Below are 20,229 nucleotides of genomic sequence, written 5' to 3'. Positions count from 1 at the left end.
TGGGGGTCTGCTGGAGCCTATCCCAGCTGTCATTGGGACGAGAGGCAGGGTCCACCCTGGACAGGTCTCCAGTCTATCTCAGGGCTAACACAGAGAGACAGACAACCATTCACACTCACACCTACGGCCAATTTAGAATCACCAATGAACCTAACCAGCATGTCTTTGGACGGTGGGAGGAAGCTGGAGAACCTGGAGAGAACCCACACAGACACAGGGAGAACATGCGAACTCCACACAGAAAGGAACCAGTCAGCTGATGGATTCGAACCCAGAACCTTCTTCCAAATATTAAATTACGCACTTTGCAAATTCATGAGCGGCCCGCAGTGATCAATGCTTATTCGATCACCGTGTGCAGACTACAGTACTTAGAGGAGCATTCCAGTATTTTAGGGACGGGTTTATAACTGAACACACACATTCCTGCATTCGGTTCTCCTTTAAGTGGCTTTAAACAAACAAATTAACAATTTTTAATCATATATGTAATTGCACCACATCTTTAAGTAAGAGGGTCCTGCACTTCATGTCATTTGATACGACCATAGATGTGGGGAATGTAAAACAAAACTGGTTTATGCTGCTTATTAATGAATGCATCCCTAATATTAAACATGTGTAATAATTTTTTGGAAGATGTCCTCTTATTCTGTATTATTTTATCTTCTTGAAATGATTGACTTCAGGGGAAAACATGATATCCTCCTCTGTTATATAAATAAAATATATATATATATAACTCTGTAGATAAGATCCTGTGTGTCAGTATGTCTGACAGGAAATGAATCCCTCAGACGTTCCACTGACTCGTCAAACCTTTGAAAACACACGTTTGATTTCAGCTCAGCAGCTTCTAGAAGCTATGGGCTTGAATGCTGACGGCGTTGGGTTCATACACTGTCATGGAATAATGAGTTTGTGTTTGATTTAGATCAATTTCTAGAGATCTTGAAGATAAAGTCTTTAACATCATTGATCCTTCTCTTGGCCGTATGATAATTTCTTCAAAGTTACTTTAATTACAACTTAAATTACACCAAACTCAAGGTTTTTATTTAAAGACACTGACATCCATCTGTCTACATCTCAGGAAACATACTTATTTATCATCTTATCATTTTATTCTGTGTCATGTTGGTCTTTTCTCAAGCGTAGTACCCATATTTTAGGCCTTTTGTTCCTCTCAGCTCTTACTTAACTGGTTGGTTTACTCACCAAAATGAATGGCTAGTTATTTAAGCTCAACACAGTCTTTTCTCCTTCCTCTATTTTGTATCTAACTTTTTCTTGCTCTGCTGCTCTGACAGCTAAATTTCTCCTCCTGGATTAATAAAGTCTATAACAATACTATTTGACACTTATCAACATCCTGTCCGTCCTCTGCTGAATAGAGACGTACGCTAACCTCGACCCTTCTGCTGCATTAACAAACTCCCCATGTGACGCATGAAAACAAGCAGAGAAAAAAACAAGCAGCTCGCAAACATGTAAGTACACATTTTATTGAGGACGGAAAAACGGCCTCGAGGGTAAACGCAGACCGACTGCAGCGTCTCTGCAAACAAGAGTCAACTCTCTCTCTCTGTTTATCTACATGAGACAAATAAGAGTAAAGAGATGAAGGAGGCAACGGTGATTAGGACTGGCAAAGTAGCACATAGAAGAAAAATCAGGCATAACATTATGACCACCTTCATGATATTGTGTAGGTCTCCTTTGTGCCTCCAAAATGACTCATCAGAGAATGGACATGGGCCTTCTGAGGGTGTCCTGTGTTGTCTGGAAACAGTGTTGTTAGTGGGGGTCTTTGAGGGGAGGGGCCTCTGTGGATCATCCCACAGATACTTGATCAGTTTGGGACCTAGTGAATTTGGAGGCCAGGTCAACACCTTGTGCTGTTCGTGTTTTTTTTAGTTGTTCCTAAAGTGTTTTTGTGGCTCTATCCTGCTGGGGATGGCTGCTGCCATCAAGGAGTGTCATTGCTATGGGGTGGGGGTGCCTGGTCTGGTCTAGGTGGGTGCTACATGTCTAAGTAACATCCACACCAATGAATGCCAGGTCCAGAAGTTTCCCAGCAGAACACTGAATTGTCACAAGATGGTCAATGTTATTCATTTCTCCTGTCAGTGGTCATAATGTTGTGGCCGATCGGTGTACAGTGCCATATAAATAAAACTGGACTGAACTGAAAGGTGCAATATAAAAAAAACTCAAGGAAAACACTTTAAGAGTGTACACTGATCAGCCATAACATTAAAACCACGTGTATCTCATCAAAGTAAACACGTGATCATTGTTGCACACCAAGCACATCCTCATGGCAACAGCAACCCCCGGGATGCGATGAGGGGCCGCCAAGGATAGAACGTGTTTGTCCAGTTAATCCTACAGATGCTCGACCAGATTGGACCTGATGAATCTGGAGGTCAACACCTTTCTATCAGAACCAGCATTAACTTTTTCATGAATCTACAGTAGCTCGACTGTTGGTTTGGAACACATGAGGCAGAATTCGCACACCACACGTGCATCAATGAGCCCATGTCTCTGGTTCACCACCCTTCTTTCCTTGGACCATGTTTTATAAGTACTGACTGCTAGCCTGATCTGGAACCCTAGCGCCATGGAGTTGAATTTGTTTACAACAAAATGGCACTGATTAGTCAAAGGACTATCCGTTTGCAAACTACGGTTCTGTTCTTCTTCTCTCTGTATCAGTTAAAACACGTGCCACAATGACGTCCAGACTTGTATTCTTTAAAGAATCTAGTCAAGCTCCACCAGACTAACTGAGCACTGCAGACCAGGAGATGTCTTGGAGATGCTCTGACTGAGCCGTCAAGACGTCTAAATTTTGTCACTCAAATCCTTCCACTTGAACATTAGCCCCTGCTTCTTCTTGCGTCAACTCCGAGGACAAAATGTTGCTACACTTGCTACAGAACATATCCCAACAACGTGCAGGTCCAGGTGATAACCAGACAATCAGGGTAATATGGTGGATCATTTGACGCCTTTGTGTCTGTATTTATAAGTCAAACGAGGTGAGGGTGAGCTCCGACCAGGCTGGGCTGTTATAATACAAATAATTAGACTATATATGTACATATTTCCAAGCAAAGTCTATAGCAAGCGGTTGTTTTGATATCATATTCGCAACCAATCACACACGAATGACTGAGATTTCCATTCGCTTGCAAGTTTATTAGTCTGGCCAAATTTGTCCATTGTGGGACAAATAAAGGTTTTCTTATTATTATTCTTAAATAGGTAGGAGCCTCCTATTGGATAATTACTGCATGGGTGATTATCTTTCAGCTGGCAACAAGTTATTTAACCCCAACTGATGCAATGAGTAGCTTCTCATTTCTTAAACAACCATGTCTAAAGACACATCCTGTGGTCGTGGAAAAGATGTTAGTCTGTTTGAGAAGGGAACATAAAGATTGGACTCTGGAGCAATGGAAGAAGGTCATGTGGTCTGATGAGTCCAGATTTACCCTGTTCCAGAGTGATGGGGGCATCAGGGTAAGAAGAGAGGCAGATGAAGTGATGCACCCATCATGCCTAGTGTCTACTGTACAAGCCTGTGGGGGCAGTGCTATGATCTGGGGTTGCTGCAGTTGCTCAGGTCTAGGTTCAGCAACATTATGTTGCCCAAAGAATGAGGTCAGCTGACTACCTGAATATACTGAATGACCAGGTTATTCCATCAATGGATCATATTCCAAGATGACAATGTCAGGATTCATGGGGCTCAGATTGTGAAAGAGTGGTTCAGGGAGCATGAGACATCATTTTCACACATGGATTGGCCACCACAGAGTCCAGACCTTAACCCCATTGAGAATCTTTGGGATGTGCTGGAGAAGGCTTTGTGCAGTGGTCAGACTCTCCCATCATCAATACAAGATCTTGGTGAAAAATTAATGCAGCACTGGATGGAAATAAATCTGGTGACATTGGAGAAGCTTATTGAAACAATGACACAGAGAATGTGTGCTGTTTTCAAAGCTAAAGGCAGTACAATGACATATTAGAGTGTAATCAATATCTATATATCTATATTACCAAATATCTTCATATCCATATTATTGCATTTATATACTTTTGTATATTTTATACATACTTTTTATATATTGTTCCTGTTTTATTTTATTTCTGACCTCGTCGCTGCCTGTAATCTATCTATCTATCTATCTATCTATCTATCTATCTATCTAGTGCAGGTTTATTACATTAGAATACATTCACTAATGTACCTAATTAAATGGCAAGTGCAACCAAATCTCTAATGAGTAACAGTGAGATGAATGAATCAGACATGAGCAGCCATCCTGTCTGTCTGTTTGTTTCTCCTTCCTCGGACCTTCTTCACCCTTTCAATGTCCTCCAGAGTCTTTTCTGCAGATGTGGACACATGGACACGTCCGACATTTTGCTGCGTCTAATCTGGAGATGTGAGTGAAGAAGAGCAGGAAGAGGAGGAGGAGGAGGAGGAGGAGGAGGAGGAGATCTGCACCGCCGGCTCTGCACGTTCAGCGTGGTACTTGAACGCACCTGATCCGCCATATTGACAACGTGACCGTCACTACTTTCCACTTTTCTTGCCTCCAACGTGCAGGAAAAAAACACTCCACTTCTCTTTATATGATATTTATCCTCCTCACAGCCATCCAGCTGTGGTGTTGAGTGACTTAACAGTGCAGCTAAATGTGTTTTAGCTCCAACAACATCTCCCAGCATGCCTCTAACGCTATTTAATGATTAATAGTGATTCTGGTTTCTGGTGTGGCCCCGTGTCTGGATGAAATTAACGTGAGGAAACCCGATGTTGCACCGACACAGCTGACAACATGAACTCTCTCAACCCGGATCCTTGCTCCTGATTGGACCCGTGCAGTGTACTTCAGAGCAGCTGCTTTTAGCTTCGACGAGGGGAAAAAAATAATAATAATAAATAAAAAATCATTTTCAGTGTCCGCGCGTTGAAATCCGTACAGCTGAACTCGGATCAGATCACGTGTGCGTTAGAATATGGCGTCGATACGGATCAATCACCTTAATGGAGCGATTTAATTGACAGCCACGGCATGCAACCCCTGATTGCTCCTCCTGCGCATGCGCGGCGAAGAAAAAAAATTAAGGACTACGAATGGCCGGAGTCAAAGAGCGTAAATGAAAGAGCGAGGGCTCACTCTGCCACTACTTCCGGTTACATTAGACGTGAACACGTACGCGAGAATAAGTGTTTTTAGTTCGTTATCTCTCTTAAATGCTTCATTACTGGATTTAGCAAGGCAGTGATGTTATTTCAACAAAATAAATTATTTATTTTATTTTATTTTCCACTTACTGTCGTTTAAACAAACGCGCTGCCTCTACTTCCGGGTACAATAAACGTGAGCACGTTACGCAAAAACAACAGTTTTTAAGTTACTGCGCTTAAACTCCACATTACTGACTTTAATAACAATTATAATTAAAGGTTTAATTTAATTTACTTTAATATAATTTCTCACTAATTGTCTTAAACTCATTTAAACAAACACATCAACCTGTAGTTCTGTGGAGAGAGAGCACGCCTTGTTTACTCATGATAAATACATTTGTTATCTTGAGAAAACAAAAGGCAGATGTCCCCAGATAATGTGATAACTTATCACAACAAAGTAACTGTTGTTTTCTTGAGATAACAGGGTAATTGTGATGAACTACACAACGAGAGAATGTCATTTTTCATTTGATCACACCTTATTTATTTATTTCAACGTTTAAGATCGCTGTCATGACCGTCGGGGAGGATTTATTCCAGTTGAAACCCTGAAGTGCACTCGCCTGTGAAGCTGCAGCTGAGCTACACTTCTCCTTTACATGACAAGCACAGATCTGGATTTTCTAGTTTACTCGCAACGCGGCCTACTTTGACTCAGGCCGTGACCTTTGCCTAAACCTAACAGAAGTAGGCCTACATCTAAACTGAACCAAACTCCCACTGAAGACTGCAAATACTCAGTCCGTCAAAAAGTCTCCACCTCACGGCTCCACTATTTCACCTGACTGAAGAAATAACAAAAGATTTGACCTGTTATCTCAAGATAACATCAAATTGTGAGCCTTGCCTTCCTTACCCAAAGTTGCTTGCTTTCTTTTTCTATGTCCATTCACATGGCTAACACGGAAAACTTTTACACAAAAAGAACGGTTTCTCACAAGCAAACCCCGTTCTTCATATCACACAAGATAGGTTTAGATGCAGCACAGGAGATGTGAGGTCTTAGACTTAGGTTGATCCACAAGGGAATCTGCTTGGTCACAGTAGCTCAGCTGCACATAAAAAACACTCTTTAAGAACCACAAGTAAAAGAAAGATTAAATAAAATAAAACAGTATAAGCAAAAACGTGCAGAATTAGCATATGAACAAATGTACAAGAAATAGAGACAGAAGAATATATATTACATATACACAGAGATCATAGTAAGGTGCAATAGTGTCCATTAACATGAATAACATGGAGTTATCTGTTACAGAAAGGTGAGTTGTTGTACAGCTGGAGTCCTGTAGCGTTCACTGTGGGAGTGGAGCTGCATCAATCTATAGTCCGGTGTTGTGGATGAGATGGACTGTCCATGATGGAGAACAGTTTGTCCAGTGTCCTCCTGTCCTTCACTGAGACAAACATCTCCAACTCACGGCCAACAGCACGACCAGCCTTTTGGATCATTTCAACGATCCTACTTTTGTCCTTTTTGCTGGTGCTGCTCCCCCAACAAGCCGCAGCAAAGTAGAGACTGGTAGAACATCTCAAGCAACTTGCTCTATACATTAAAAGACCTGAGCTTCCTCAGGAAGTAGAGTCTACTCAGATCCTTCTTGTCCAGTCCAGTCTGCTGTTCATGTAGAGTCCCAAGTGCTTATAGTGGTCCACTACTTCCACCTCAAGGTCCTAGATGGTGATGGGCTCCTCTGGTGTCCTCTTGCTCCTGAAGTCAATGACCAGCTCCTTGGTCTTGTCCACATTCAGGAGTAGGTGGTTTGCCTCCGATCAGTGTCCTATACTCCACCTATACTCGTGTTATCCAAACCTGTGTATCAACTAAACGGTATAATCAGCCATAATGGAAGCACTTGGAATAATTAGGTTATAATTCCACATGTATAGGCCTGAGTTATAGTTTTGTCTTTTATTGCGTTGGCTCCTAATCCAAAAAAGTCCTTTTTTAAAACATTTTTTTGGATATACCATGACCTGAATGTCTGAGAACCTTCACAGATGTTGACTGCCAATGTGTTGTTGTTGTTGCCTTTGCGTTAGCTTTATTTTTGGAGAACCTTCTCAGACACCTTTTGTTTTTGATCCGTCTCGTCACAGTTTTGTCTCCTGGTCGTGATTAAAACAAGGCTTGGGTCACTTTTCTTGCTCAATTTGAACACGTTTGAGATTAAAACGGGCCACAAGCGAAGACAAAGTCTAACTCTGTGTAGGGCAGAACATGTTTTTTTTATGCTTTCCTCTCCTGTTTCAGTCTCCTGCAGTCATCTGATTGGAGTTCTGATCAGATTTATCCTGCCAATCACAGCTTAATGATTTAATTTTCCTCCTTCTTCCTTGCTAAATGCTCCCGTCTGTGAATATTCAAAATGGCTGCTCTGTCGTGGCTGCAAAGAATAATTTGAGGTCAAACGCTGACGTTTTTTAACACACAATGAACAGATTTATCAGTTTCTGTAAATAAGGTCACAAACAAACACGTAAAAATATAGAATTTATCTCCTGGACGTTATTAAAGCGGCGTTTTCTTTCTGTGGAGTGATACGTCAGAGGATATGTCATCCGTTTCGGAGTGAGCCCTCCGCTCAGTAGACGATCTGCGGACGGCGAGCGGAAAGTTCTACGTTCTGCGCAGGCGCTCCCCGGGATTAATGTCAAGGCACAAAAGTGGCGCTACACCGTTGCGATCTCTACTCCGGTAAGCGAATTTTCACAGACCTTCCTTTTTCCACGCCACACTTCCACGCATGATTGGGGGAAAGTTTTGGGAACTTGTGCGGGGCTCCAGGCGGACGCCCAGGGGGTCTGCGAGGAGTCCCCCCGGGCCGTGGAGACGCGTCCGGGGCTCAATAAAACAGTTAATTTGAGCAGATTGTTTCTCCTCCCTTTGCGCTGCGCTCTGTTGCTGCCGCTTCTAGACTCCCAGTATTGTTCAGTTGGCTCCCTAATGGCGGACGGCAGGCAGTGCTGCTTTCCGCTGGGGGGAGGAGGGAGGTGTGTGTGTATGAGTGTGTGTGTGTGGGGTGGTTGGGGGGTAAATAATCTATATTTACACCTGGCCTTTTTTCTTTTTTTTTAATTATTTTTCTTTAAATGCGCAAACCCGCCCCCTTCCTTCATGTAAAGACGGAATTTCCTTTTGCGCCTTGTTGTTTACCACCGCATGACACACAAATGAAGGCAGTTCATGTGATACGGTGAAGAGAGGAGGGCGCCCCCAGCGGCGGAAGGGTATATTTGCCACTGATTGCGCCAGGGTGGACTCCGCGCAGGGCTAACTTTCCAATTAAACCCCCCCCGGCGTCACAGGTATCATAAAAATCGGGCTTTTTATTCGGATGCACACCGCTACGCGTGCGTAAAGTAATCCAAACGGGTTGTGTGGTTAAATGATGATCTAGAAACACACACACACACACGCGCAGCGGTTAGGGGTTGTGTTGCTCTGAGGGGTCGTCACACCGCGCGTCTGTTTCTTTTATTTTTTTAAATCTTTGATGCGTTTAAGTTCATTTCTTTTTTCTTTTCCCTTTTTTTTTTTTTAACAATGGCGCAGTCTGTGTCTGCTCTCCTCCCCTCGATCCGCCGCTAATCCAATGGCTGTTTGCGCCAGGAAGGGCAGGGGTGGGAACGGAACACCCTGAACCACGTTTCTCCAGGACTCCCAACTTGAGAAGCCAAGCCTTATCCCTCCCTCCTTTTTTTTTATTTTTTTATTGTTATTTATTTATGGAAGAGTTTTGCAGCTCAGGTAGCAGCGCAGCGCACGGCTTTGATAATTGCCCTTGATCAAAGTTTTATTTATTATTATCTGGACCTTTCAAATGCCAAGTTTGTCAGACATTAAGAGGAAGAGACGCTCGGATCGGTGCGGTTCCTGATCTGGATTTGATGTGGTCCCTTAAACGCTGATAATAATCAAGGGCACGGCTCCAGCGGTGTGGCCATGTCCTGATATTTCACAGGAGAGCTCCTCAGCTGAGTGTGGAGCATGCTGTAGTCTGCGCCAGGTAACCGGAACACAGTTTTTTTTTTTTTTTATGTAGCCCATCAGCTGGGTTTGGGGGGTAGTGTGTAGGGGTGGGGGGGTTGGGATGTTCTGGTGGCTGCGCATTACGCATCACCTCTCAGTGACATAAGACTTATATAATAATCTCAGACGTTCAATTTTTAAATTCGTTATCAGTCGGTTGCTATCAGTCGGATGTGCGTCTTCTCCACCTTTGTGACCTGCTTCTTTAAAAACCTGTCTGGCTTCATGCGTCGCTGGAAAGGTGGATAAGCACCACCTTGCCTTGGTGATGTGGCTGTTAGAGGCAGCAGCAGCAGCAGCAGCAGAAGAGCAGGCCCACCTCTCTGTGCACCTGGTTGCGAGCTAGGTTTCATGTCAGAGCTCATTAACGCTCGGGTCCTCGTTTTTCCCCCCTCATCCACGTGAACGCAGGCTGTCTCATAGCTCTGCATTGCAGTCTGATCTGAGTCTAGACCCCGGCTATTTTCTCCTCCTCCCTCGGAGCTCTTTGCACATGGATCCCTCCGGCTGGAGCTGCTCTGCGTTTCTGTCGTGTTGCACGTGGAGATGTTTCGCCTTGACCTCCCCCCTAACAGATGTGTTGTTGCCTTCACACCTGCTTGGGTGTACGGCCCTAACAAAGCCGGCTGGCTTTGGGTGATGGGTTTGGAAAACGTATTGATCTTGAATGTCATTCTTGTTTTGCCTTGCGCTTCCTGTCACATGGCCACAGTGGGCGACTCTTCCTCATTCAGCTCCAGTGTTTTACAGCCAAGCAGATGATGTTTATAATCAGCAAACACAGCTCTCTGATACACAGTCCTTCCAGACGACTTGAACAGTGGACGCAGTATTAAAAAATAAAGTTATGTGCGTGAGCGGTTGACATTTTACTCCAGTTTAACTTGTTTATTTCTGAATGAAACGTGTAGTTATCGCACAGTTTGTTGCTGAAAGACGAGAAAAGAGCGAATGTGCAAAAACCATGTTAGCATTCGGGCATTTTTCATCATATACTTGAGGGTAAGTCCATAAACGGCAAACTAATGAAAGCAAAAACCGTCTTCCCAGTTTCTTAAATGTCAGTCTACAATTGAAAAGCCAATATTTCTTGACAATTTCTCGGGCCAAACAAGACGTTTGAAGGCACCGCAGCAGATGTACGGCATGCTTCTGTGTTTTTCTGGGACAAAAATTCAAAGAATTGCACATCAGACGAAGCTTAATTTGAGTTATTTTGAGGTAGCCCTGTATGTTCTAACTGTACTCTTTGTAGAAACGGTTCCAGGTTATGATGAGATTGCTGGATTTAGCTCAATTAATACAGCCAGGTATTCTCCATAACTGGCCACCAATCAGAGGAATCCTGACTGACCTGTGTTACTGTTGCTAGGTTACACAAACAACAGTAGTAGTGTGAGGTATGAGGATGTAGTAAGATAAGATAAGATAATCCTGGGAAACGGCGCCTTTTTCCATTGTTAGCACGGTTGCTAACATTAGCTGTCTCTTCTCCATGGTGCCACTACACCCTTACTGCAGATTATGAATGCGTTTCCATGGGAACGAGCCCCAGCATGGCTATAGTTTGTCTAACCTAGCAACAGTAACACAGGAAGTTGGGTTTTGAGAGTAGAACCTTTTTGTTTGGTGGTTAGCAGATGAATCAGAGGGCCAATTAAACTCATCTGTAGATATGTTTTAAAGATTGTTAATTGCCTGTTTTTGATGCATGTGTGCAACCTGTAGCTAAAGCTTTTGATAATACAACATAGTAGCTCTGAATGCCGGTTCGTAGCTCTTCCTAGCCTCCTAGCCTCCCAGCTAATAGTAGCTCTTGATGTTTTCCAGAGGTGCAGAATGCATTTGTCCTCTAAGAGTTGGCTGTCGTCTCTGCGGTGTGTTCAAGTTCAGCGTTTTGACCCAGATACAGGAAACGTGGCGGCCCTTTTCTTGTCAGGCATCTTTTTTATTGGCGTCACTGTGAGGCAGCATGAGAGATTTGTGAAATCACCAGATCGTAGTCATGATTAACAGTCCTTCTTAAAAGGCTTCAGACGTTTGAGGACCTACCGGCAGCGTTTGATTTGTTTTAGCTGTGACGACGGACGGCGTGTGCACAGATTGTCCCGACGAAGACGGACAGAAACCGTCCATCGACACGCTAACCACATAGCTAGCTACACAGACTGCCTGCTAGCTTCCAGAGCTTCCACCTTGGCTCCCTAGTACTAATCATATTGTCACATGGTTCATTGATCTGATTGGCTGAATTAAGCCTGTGATAACCAGATGCTTCGTTCAGTCACCTGCCAAGTATGAGTTTGCAACTGCCTGCCCCTTTTTTCCAAACCGTTTCGGAGGGCGACTTCCCAGATGGTTCTGTGCAGCAAACCATCTGGCTCATCAGGTTGAGTGTCAAGGATATTAAGGGCAAATTGCAAGCCACTAGTAGATCAACTGTTTCTGAAAGAGCTGCGAAGAAACAGACGTCGTCTTCGTTTTCTTTTGAAGATGTTTGTGCAAATTCAACGTTGCAGCTCTGGCTTATGGAGGGCAGTGGGAATTTACATTTTGAGATGGTTGTTGTGAGGAATCATCTCCAGTTAGAGGAAAAAAGCCGTGTCCCAGTTTGTAAGCATGTGATGTTTCATGGGGAGGTCAGGGTGACCTGCCGGACAGCACAGCACCTCTGAGACTGACTGAGTCAGGCGCTGGGCTCAAATCTGGACAGGCTGGGTGGAGGATAGACGTTCTAATCACTCAATCTATCAAATAACACATTCATAAAGCTAACACGTGGAGAAGTATCCTCTCTATGAAGTCTCCTCCTCGTTCTGGGATATTTTATTGGCTGCACGCTGCAGCTCTGGGACCAAAATGGCCTCCACGGGGACGTCAGAGCAGTGACCTGGCTTCCTGTCCCAGTGTGTTAGCATATGGACATTCTTCAAACATGCATTTTAAGTCTTTTGCTCCTAATTGCATTGAAAAAAAAATCAAGTTCTTGAAGATTAGTCAATTTACCATAAACGAGTCAACATTGATTTGATTTGATTATTTTTAAAGCCAAAAAACATCAATGTATGTTCCCAACTACATAAATTTATAGTTATTTATTTTACCAAAACCAAAACCACGTTCTTGTAGTGTCAAAACTTCACGTTATGTGTTGTAATGGCGGTTGGCTAACATCAAAGCTGCCAAAAGAAATGAAGAAGAAGAAGAAGTAGTCGTCGTCTTCTGTTTTAGTGGCGGTCGGCTAGCCTTAAGGCTGCCGAAAGAAACCAAGTAAAAGAAGAAGACTACTACTACTACTACTACTTCTTCTTCTGTTTTAATTACAGTTGGCTAGCGTCAAAGCTGCTAAAAGAAACAAAGCCGAAGAAATGAGAATAAGACTACTACTAGTTCTTCTTCTTCTTCTTCTTCTGTTTTAGTGGCGGTCGGCTAGCCTTAAGGCTGCCGAAAGAAACAAAGTAAAAGAAGAAGAAAGAGAAGAAGACTACTACTACTACTTCTTCTTCTGTTTTAATTACAGTTAGCTAGCGTCAAAGCTGCTAAAAGAAACAAAGCCGAAGAAATTCAATTCAATTCAATTTTATTTATATAGCGTCAATAACAATACAAATTGTCTCAAGACGCTTTACAAAAATGAGAATAAGACTACTTCTTCTTCTTCTTCTTCTTCTTCTTCTTCTTCTGTTTTAGTGGTGGTCGGCTAGCCTCAAGGCTGCTGAAAGAAACCAAGTAAAAGAAGAAAAATGAGAAGAAGACTACTACTTCTTCTTCTTCTTCTGTTGCAATTACAGTTGGCTATCGTCAAAGCTGCTAAAAGAAACAAAGACGAAGAAATGAGAATAAGACCATTACTACTACTACTACTTCTTCTGTTTTAGTGGCGGTCGGCTAGCCTCAAGGCTGCTGAAAGAAACCAAGTAAAAGAAGAAGAATGAGAAGAAGACTACCACTTCTTCTTCTTCTGTTTTAATTACAGTTGGCTAGCGTCAAAGCTGCCAAAAGAAACAAAGCCGAAGAAATGAGAATAAGACCACTATTACTACTACTGCTACCACTACTACAACTACTGCTACTACTTCTTCTGTCTTAAGGCGCTTTTAGAGTACTGCTTGACCTAGACGCAGTAACCTATGTACGTAGCCTACGCCAGTGCAAGCCAGATACTTTTGCGCTCGTCAGTCTGGCTCATTCTGTAACAGCTCCACCCAAACACTAGTCGGCGCTGTGTCTTTTTCGCTAGTCGGGTTCATTTTTGTTTCAACTTCCTGCTTCGCTTTCAACAATGACAACTGAAACACGAGTCACACAAACGCCTGTACCTCCAAACCTCCTCAGTTGACCTTACAGATTCTTTATTGATCCAAAACAATCGGTTCGTAAATTGCGTAGATGGAGAAGCAGCCGGGAATGCTAAAGCGGAAACACGCCACTACCAAGCGGACCAATCACAGCTTTTACGCTTTGCGCCGCCGCGGCGCGTAGTTACATTTCAGCTACAACACCATACTCTTCGTCAACTTAGCGCCGAAGTTGGCTAGCATCAAAGCTGCCAATAAAAATGAAGAAGAAGAAGAAGAACCAAAAATCGCGTGCGAACGTTACTCGCATGAATGACGTCCCTTAAGAAAACAATTAATAATGGAAATAACTGTTTGTTGCGTCTGTATTTGAGAGAGCTGGGACAAAAATAGTAAATGACAGAGTTGCACCAAAGACTAAGCTTTGTATTTTAAATTTAATTATGAATATAGCTAAAAAAAGCTTACGTATATAAGGGTTTACATTGTTTCTCCATTGTAGTGCCGTAAAGATTGACTTTGCTGTTTATAAGCAGCTGGATATTCTCAATACCTGACCTTCTGTTGGCTTTCTGATTGGTCTGCTGCCCACCAATCAGAAGGCTCCTTACATTCCGTCAAAACTAAAGCTGAGAAGCTAACATGTGGAGAAGGTGAGCGGCGTGAAACGCTCCTCCTCTCGACCTGGATCTCTCCGAGATGCTGCTGTAGCTCTGCTGATATTTATTGGACGCACCCTGCAGCTCTGGGACCAAAATGGCCTCCGCGGTGATGTCAAAGCAGTGACCTGGCTTCCTCCGTCGCTGCTGCTGCTGCTGTCGTTCGGTTTCAGCTCTAGAGGCTGCGCTCAGGTGCTTCTGTCAGGCTCTTCCTGTTGTCGGTGACTGTTGGGGTGAATAACAAAGATCATTGTCTGCACACAAGTGTGTCTGCGAGCTGACATGTGTCGCTGTGCGTGCATGTGTGTGTGTGTGTGTGCTCGTTTCTGTGCTGCAGCTGTCGGCGGTGATGTGATATGTGGCTCACGGCCACCGTCGCTGCTGTGTAACATGAAAGGAAGCTTTTGATAGAAATCTGATCAATATAAAGAGAGAAGACGTCCCTGAAAGTGCTTTGAATGTTTATGCGTGGAACCGAATCAGACTGCAGCATTTCCCATTTATTGTTTATTTTTTATTTTTTGGGATTTAGAAAGATAGTTAAACACATTTAGTGACCCTTAACTCGTGCAGTTTCCGTATTTCTGCACGGAGCGCCGCATATGTCGCTGCACCGTCTTTAATTAATGGGGTCGACGTATATGTAAAGCACCTAAATGTTGCCTAAGTCTACAGCACCCAGATGTAGAAGCACAGAGAACAAGTCCCTGTGGTGGTGGTGGGCCTCGCCGTCACCGTGGCAACCAAGGTGTAGCTTCGCCGGTTGCCAGGGGCAACAAGAGAGTAGCTGTGCAGAGGGATAGGCATGGAGGGGAAAAAAGGCAGCAGGTGAAAAGGAGGAGTAAGGAAGTGCAGAGAACAGGAAGGGAGAACGAGGAGGATGATGGGAGGAGGAGGAGGGTGAGACGTGAGACGTGAGGAGGAGGAGGAGGAGGAGGAGGAGGAGGAAGAGGAGGAGGAGGAGGACGAGTTGCCCCCGTTGCTGGGCAGGCACGTAGCAGTTCCTGAGAGTCTACGTTCAGACGTGGAGACGTCACCTCGACCGTGGCATCTGTTGAGCGTTAGCTGCCCTCTTTATTGTGCTAAATGCAACCAGACAGGCTCCGCTCCTCCATCCTCCGTCCTCCAACCCACTTCAATACTTTTCCGAAGCGGCATTAGATTCATTTCAGAGAAATATCATCAGCGCGATTATTTTTAGCAAGTCGGAGAGCGGCCCCGCACACTTTGAGAGGCCGACTGACTCATTCGCGTGTTGAAAAGTTTCCTTTAAAATCCACAAATGCATCCGCCGTGATTTAATTCTAGGGATTACTCGAGAGCGCCAATCAGGTGTAGTCACGTTTTTACGCTTCTGCCACTCGCATTCGCTCTCATTGAACCCGATGAGAGATGTTTTGAGGCTCATTGACAAAAACAAAGAGGCCTGAAATGAACTTATTGACCCTGCTCTCTCTGCAGCGGCGTGACTCACATTTGAGGAATTCTCATGATGAAGTAGGTTGAGGCTAAAACCCCCCGAAAGGCTTCAAGAAGACGTGCGTTTTGACACATGCAAATGATGAAAACGGCTTAAATGAGTTCAGTAATGATTGATTATTAAAATATTTTCTCGTCCATTTGAAGTTGCGGCTGTAAAATTGCCTAATCTTAAGCAGAGCGTCCGCTGAAGTAAGAGGATATGGCTGCGTGTCTTTGAAGTGGAGGGCTGCTCGTATCTGGGGCAAACTTAAAAGATGCTTTAAAGGGTCAGTTCATCCATCCAGTGGTGGCTGTCCAAAAATCCACGAGCTTTACATCTGCAACTCAAAAGAAAAGCCAAACTGAAAACCGTGGCTGTGATATTTTTGGTTAAATATGACGACGTGAAGCCGCAGAGAACAGGTGGTAGCTGTGACGGGGGGGCAGTGATTCTCAGCGATGTCCGGGGAGGCTCGTCTCCGGGGACACCTGAGCTACCTGTACAGCTGTCAGACATCATAAAACCAATTACTGGCGCGGGCTCGGGCCTAATTGTGTCCTGACTGCCTTTTGTTTGCGCTTCCAGGTGGTTGCCTTAGTGATGGACGGGGAGCCAGAACCAAACCCTGTCGTGGCAGAAGAGGCAGGGGAGCGGGTGGAGCCCATGGATGCCACTCCCTCCCCCCGGCAACCGGCCGTGCCCCCCTCCGAGGAGTCAGGGGAGGCAGTTTCCATGGCAACGGAAGATGGAGCCACAAAGGAGGGTGGCGCGGAGGACAATGACGACGACGTGGTTCTCTTAGGGGAGGAGGCTCCCCAGCCTTCTGCCACAACCTTCTCCCAAGGCAGCGCAGACTGTCTAGAGCTGGCTGCTGCCGTGGCAACTGAAGACACCAAGTCCACGACGGCGATGCCTTCCAAGACCACCGCTTCTCCTGCGTCTTCCAGCGCATCCACAGCAGCGGCGGCGGCGGCGAGGCCTCCTACCACGGCGGCAGCAGCGGCGGAGCCCATCGTCATCGACGACGAGGAGGACTCCGAACAGAAAGAAGACGCTTCCTCATCCTCGCCGGCGCCCCCCGGAGGCTCCTCCGCCGCCTCCCCCTCGCCAGGTGTTCTCAGCAGCACCGAGCCAGACTCGGAGATCAGGATCGCCAGCGTCACCACGCTGGGCTCCAGCAGCCAGAAAGGAAGCGCCCCGGTCTCGGCTGCAAACACTCCACCACACTCAGTGGACGCCCAGGAAGACATGAACCTGATGATAACCTCTGTGACGTCTCTGCAGGGAGGAGCGACTGCTGCCACAGCGGTGAGACTTTCATTTAACTCTCAAATTAGTTTTTTATTAACGTAATGGTTTTAATTCCAGTTATTGTTTTTCATATGTTGTCTGCCGGTATAAGAGCAACTTTATTCTTGGCCGACCTCCTAATAAAAACATCTTTGTATGACATTTCTAAGAGATGATGCCAGCTTTTGTTTATCCAAGATGCATTGGCACGGTTTACACACTGCACAGCATATGTCTCTGATTCTTTATCAGCTCGTCTTCTAACTTTAAAACGACTTGTGCATCCAGGCAGGTGAAGGCCAAGCAGAGGAGAACGGTCTACAGATCTGCAGCTCGTTCAGCCTGAATCCCGACACGCCATCTGGTCGACCGACCACCTCCTTCAACCCTGGGCGGGGCTCAGGTAACATGGGCCAGCTGGTACAGAACGGAGACACGGGGACGCACAACCGAGCAGGTAACGCATCTATTAACCAGTAAAATGTTTGTTTTTTAACTATACTGTAGAAGTGTTGTCAGACCACGTTGCCTCCACTGTGTCTCTTCATCAATCACACTCTCCGTCCTCGTCGCTTTTGTATGAAACTGGCGGTGTCTGGTTTCAAGCACTTTGTTCTCTAAAACGGCTGTTTACCTAGAGGAGGGCGGCACGTTAACCTGGAAACGAGCTGAGAAGGCTGCAGTCGATCAGGCATTGCAGTCCAGACACTGAAGATGTTTCAAGAAGCTTCAAGTGTCTTTAACAGGTGGAAATGAAATTGTCGGCGGGTGTTTCTTTGTGCTCATGTGCTTCCTGGTCGTTAGGTTTTGGTTTACAAATGGTGTCGGCACTGAAATAATAGGATTTTGGGAGAAATTAAAAATTTTGTTGTTTGGTCACGAATGAAATTAAATAATCTTGGTGATTTATTCAGGAGGAAGTAAATCGACAGTATGTAGTTGACATAAAGGACGCTGCTACAGGGAAACACCCACAGTTTGTTTAACTAATCAAATGGTAACCAGAGTACTAGTATTCATCATATATGCTGGGATGTACCGATCAGCCATAACATTATGACCGCTGCTAAAACAGTCCTGACCCATCGACCCAAGACGTGCTGTGGTATCACATCCTTATTAAGTCCTGCACGTTGCGAGGTGCAGCCCCCGCGGATCCGACTCGATGCTCGACTGGGACGAGATCTGGGTGAACTTTGGAGGCTAAAGTCGGCACCTTGATCTCATCGTGGCTGGGCGCATTATCGTGGCTGAAAGAGGCCACTTGCTGTCAGAGAACATCATTCTCATGGAAGCGTGTACGTGACCGCTGCAGACCGGGAACAACCCCCGCGAGAGCATCGAGCATCACATCAGAGTCGCTCATATTCTTCTTTTTGCACATATTTCCTGGTTCTAGCGTCAGCTTTGAGTAAAAAAATCAGATAACCTGTGTGCTTACTTCACCTGTGTGTGGTCATAATGTTATGGCTGATAACATTATGAGGATAAAATGATCGCCAGTGTTTTTTTTATCTTACTTTTACTCATGTACTTGTTTTCCGGTGTGTTTTTAATCTCTTATAAAGCTCTTTAGTTCACCTGTGGGTTGTAGTAAATAAAGTAGATTATATTTACATTTACATTTAAAGTCCCTTCTTCATATTATAATAAAACACAAACATGAGGTGCGTTCAAACTCCTAAATCCATTACTCTAAACGACTTCCCCTGTGTGGTTTTGTCTGATATCTTCAGCAGTAACTGAATTTGTGCAACCTAGCAGCCTCTTGTTGTTGTTGTTTCAACACATGTGCTGTTTTTGGTCCGATGCTCTGACGCTCTGACGCTGAGCTTTAATGAGGAACGGGACAGAAGCTTATGAGATCATACCTTAATAAGTCAAAGAACTCAAACACAGTGAGCTTGTTGTGCTTGCCGCTTTGAATTCTGGCTTCTCTTCTGAGCAAAAAAAATAAATCTGCAGAATTACAGAACTAAATGGAGCTTAAACGGTTTCTGAGTTATGTTTCTGATGTTGCAGAGGAGCAGCCTCGTGCGCTCTCGTGCGTTTCGCTCTGGGACATTCCTGTTTAGCTTCACACAGACTCTAGATGGTGCTGTTGGCTGCAGGGATGTTGTTTCTAAATCTGGGAGCAGACATGCCTTGATGCACGTCTTCAGTTTTTTTTTTTTCTCCAGTTACTCAAATTTAAAACACCACAAAACTTTTTCTGCAGAAGAGTGAAATTTAACCTCTTCTATTTTAGATCATTGCGTGTCTTTATTTTCTGTTGGTCCGCTTGTGAAAATGAATCTCCCTCTTATGGGTCGTCCCACTTGCCCCTCGTTTAAAGAGCCAGCATGCAGTTTCACCTTTGGCTTCCAGTCTGCCTCCCTGCTAACATCTGTCCAATAAAGGTGAAAAAATGCTATGCACGCTATCGTGAAAGGAATGCAGAGACTGTCCAGACCTCTGAATGTTGAGACGTGCACGAATTAATCAACGTCTCGCTTTTGAAATATGGTATGGCCAAAAGTATGCGGACAGCCGTAAGTCTTTCTGGTGGTTTGCAGAAAAACGAGCCTAAACCAAAAGTAACTGGACTTTGGAAACATTTGTGGTTGATGCACACCTAAAACTCGTATCACTAGGGTCTGTTAACAACCAGAATTTAGTTTCAGGTGTTCATTCTACCTTTTTGTGTGCTTTTGATTAGGGATGCACTGGATAAAATGCACTTTCGGGCCATTTTCAGCCAAAAATTGCTGCGGTTGTCGCTTGCACGTGTTGTTTCGGCGATAAAAGTCCGAAACAACACGGCCGAAACAGGATGTTGTGATGATGCAAGCAACAACCGCAGCAAATGTCCGGTGCATCCCTACTTTTGATTCAACTGCTTGCTCCCGTTCAACCACACTGCCCGTTGATGGTGTTGTTTCTCTTCTGGTGTAGCACCAAGAGCCAAAACCGTGCAAAAGAGACACATGTTTCCCCTCATACTCTTCAAACTTACCGTCTGCTCTGTCTCTTCCCCTTTCCAGATTCGTGGATCTCTCAGTCGGCTTCAGTCCCCCGCAACCAAAAACAGACGGGGGTGGACTCCCCGTCGCCCGCCACCTCGCTACCCAAACCTGCAGGCCAGTCTTCCTCGTCTACTTCCTCCTCAGGCTCCCAGCCACAGCCCAGGACAGTCAAGGTGATCCTCCGCTCTGGTCCTTGACAGCATA

The 20,229-nt window shown here is 44.8% G+C and overlaps 1 protein-coding gene across 1 annotated transcript in view; it reads left to right on the top strand.

Moving 5' to 3' along the window:
- Nucleotides 1-7,945: 7,945 nt before the first annotated feature.
- The window catches only part of zmym2 (zinc finger, MYM-type 2), a 33,671-nt gene continuing 21,387 nt past the window's right edge, over nt 7,946-20,229 (top strand). Inside the window, exons 1-4 of the mRNA XM_084544853.1 lie at nt 7,946-7,976; nt 16,316-17,038; nt 17,309-17,477; nt 20,044-20,198. Coding sequence (XP_084400979.1) covers nt 16,331-17,038; nt 17,309-17,477; nt 20,044-20,198 — 1,032 coding nt within the window. The 5' untranslated portion in view covers nt 7,946-7,976; nt 16,316-16,330. The remainder of the gene's footprint in view (nt 7,977-16,315; nt 17,039-17,308; nt 17,478-20,043; nt 20,199-20,229) is intronic.

This window comes from Chelon labrosus, assembly GCF_963514085.1.
Source record: "Chelon labrosus genome assembly, chromosome: 5".
NCBI classification, from domain to species: Eukaryota; Metazoa; Chordata; class Actinopteri; order Mugiliformes; family Mugilidae; genus Chelon; species Chelon labrosus.
This window is presented reverse-complemented; position numbering and strand designations above follow the sequence as displayed.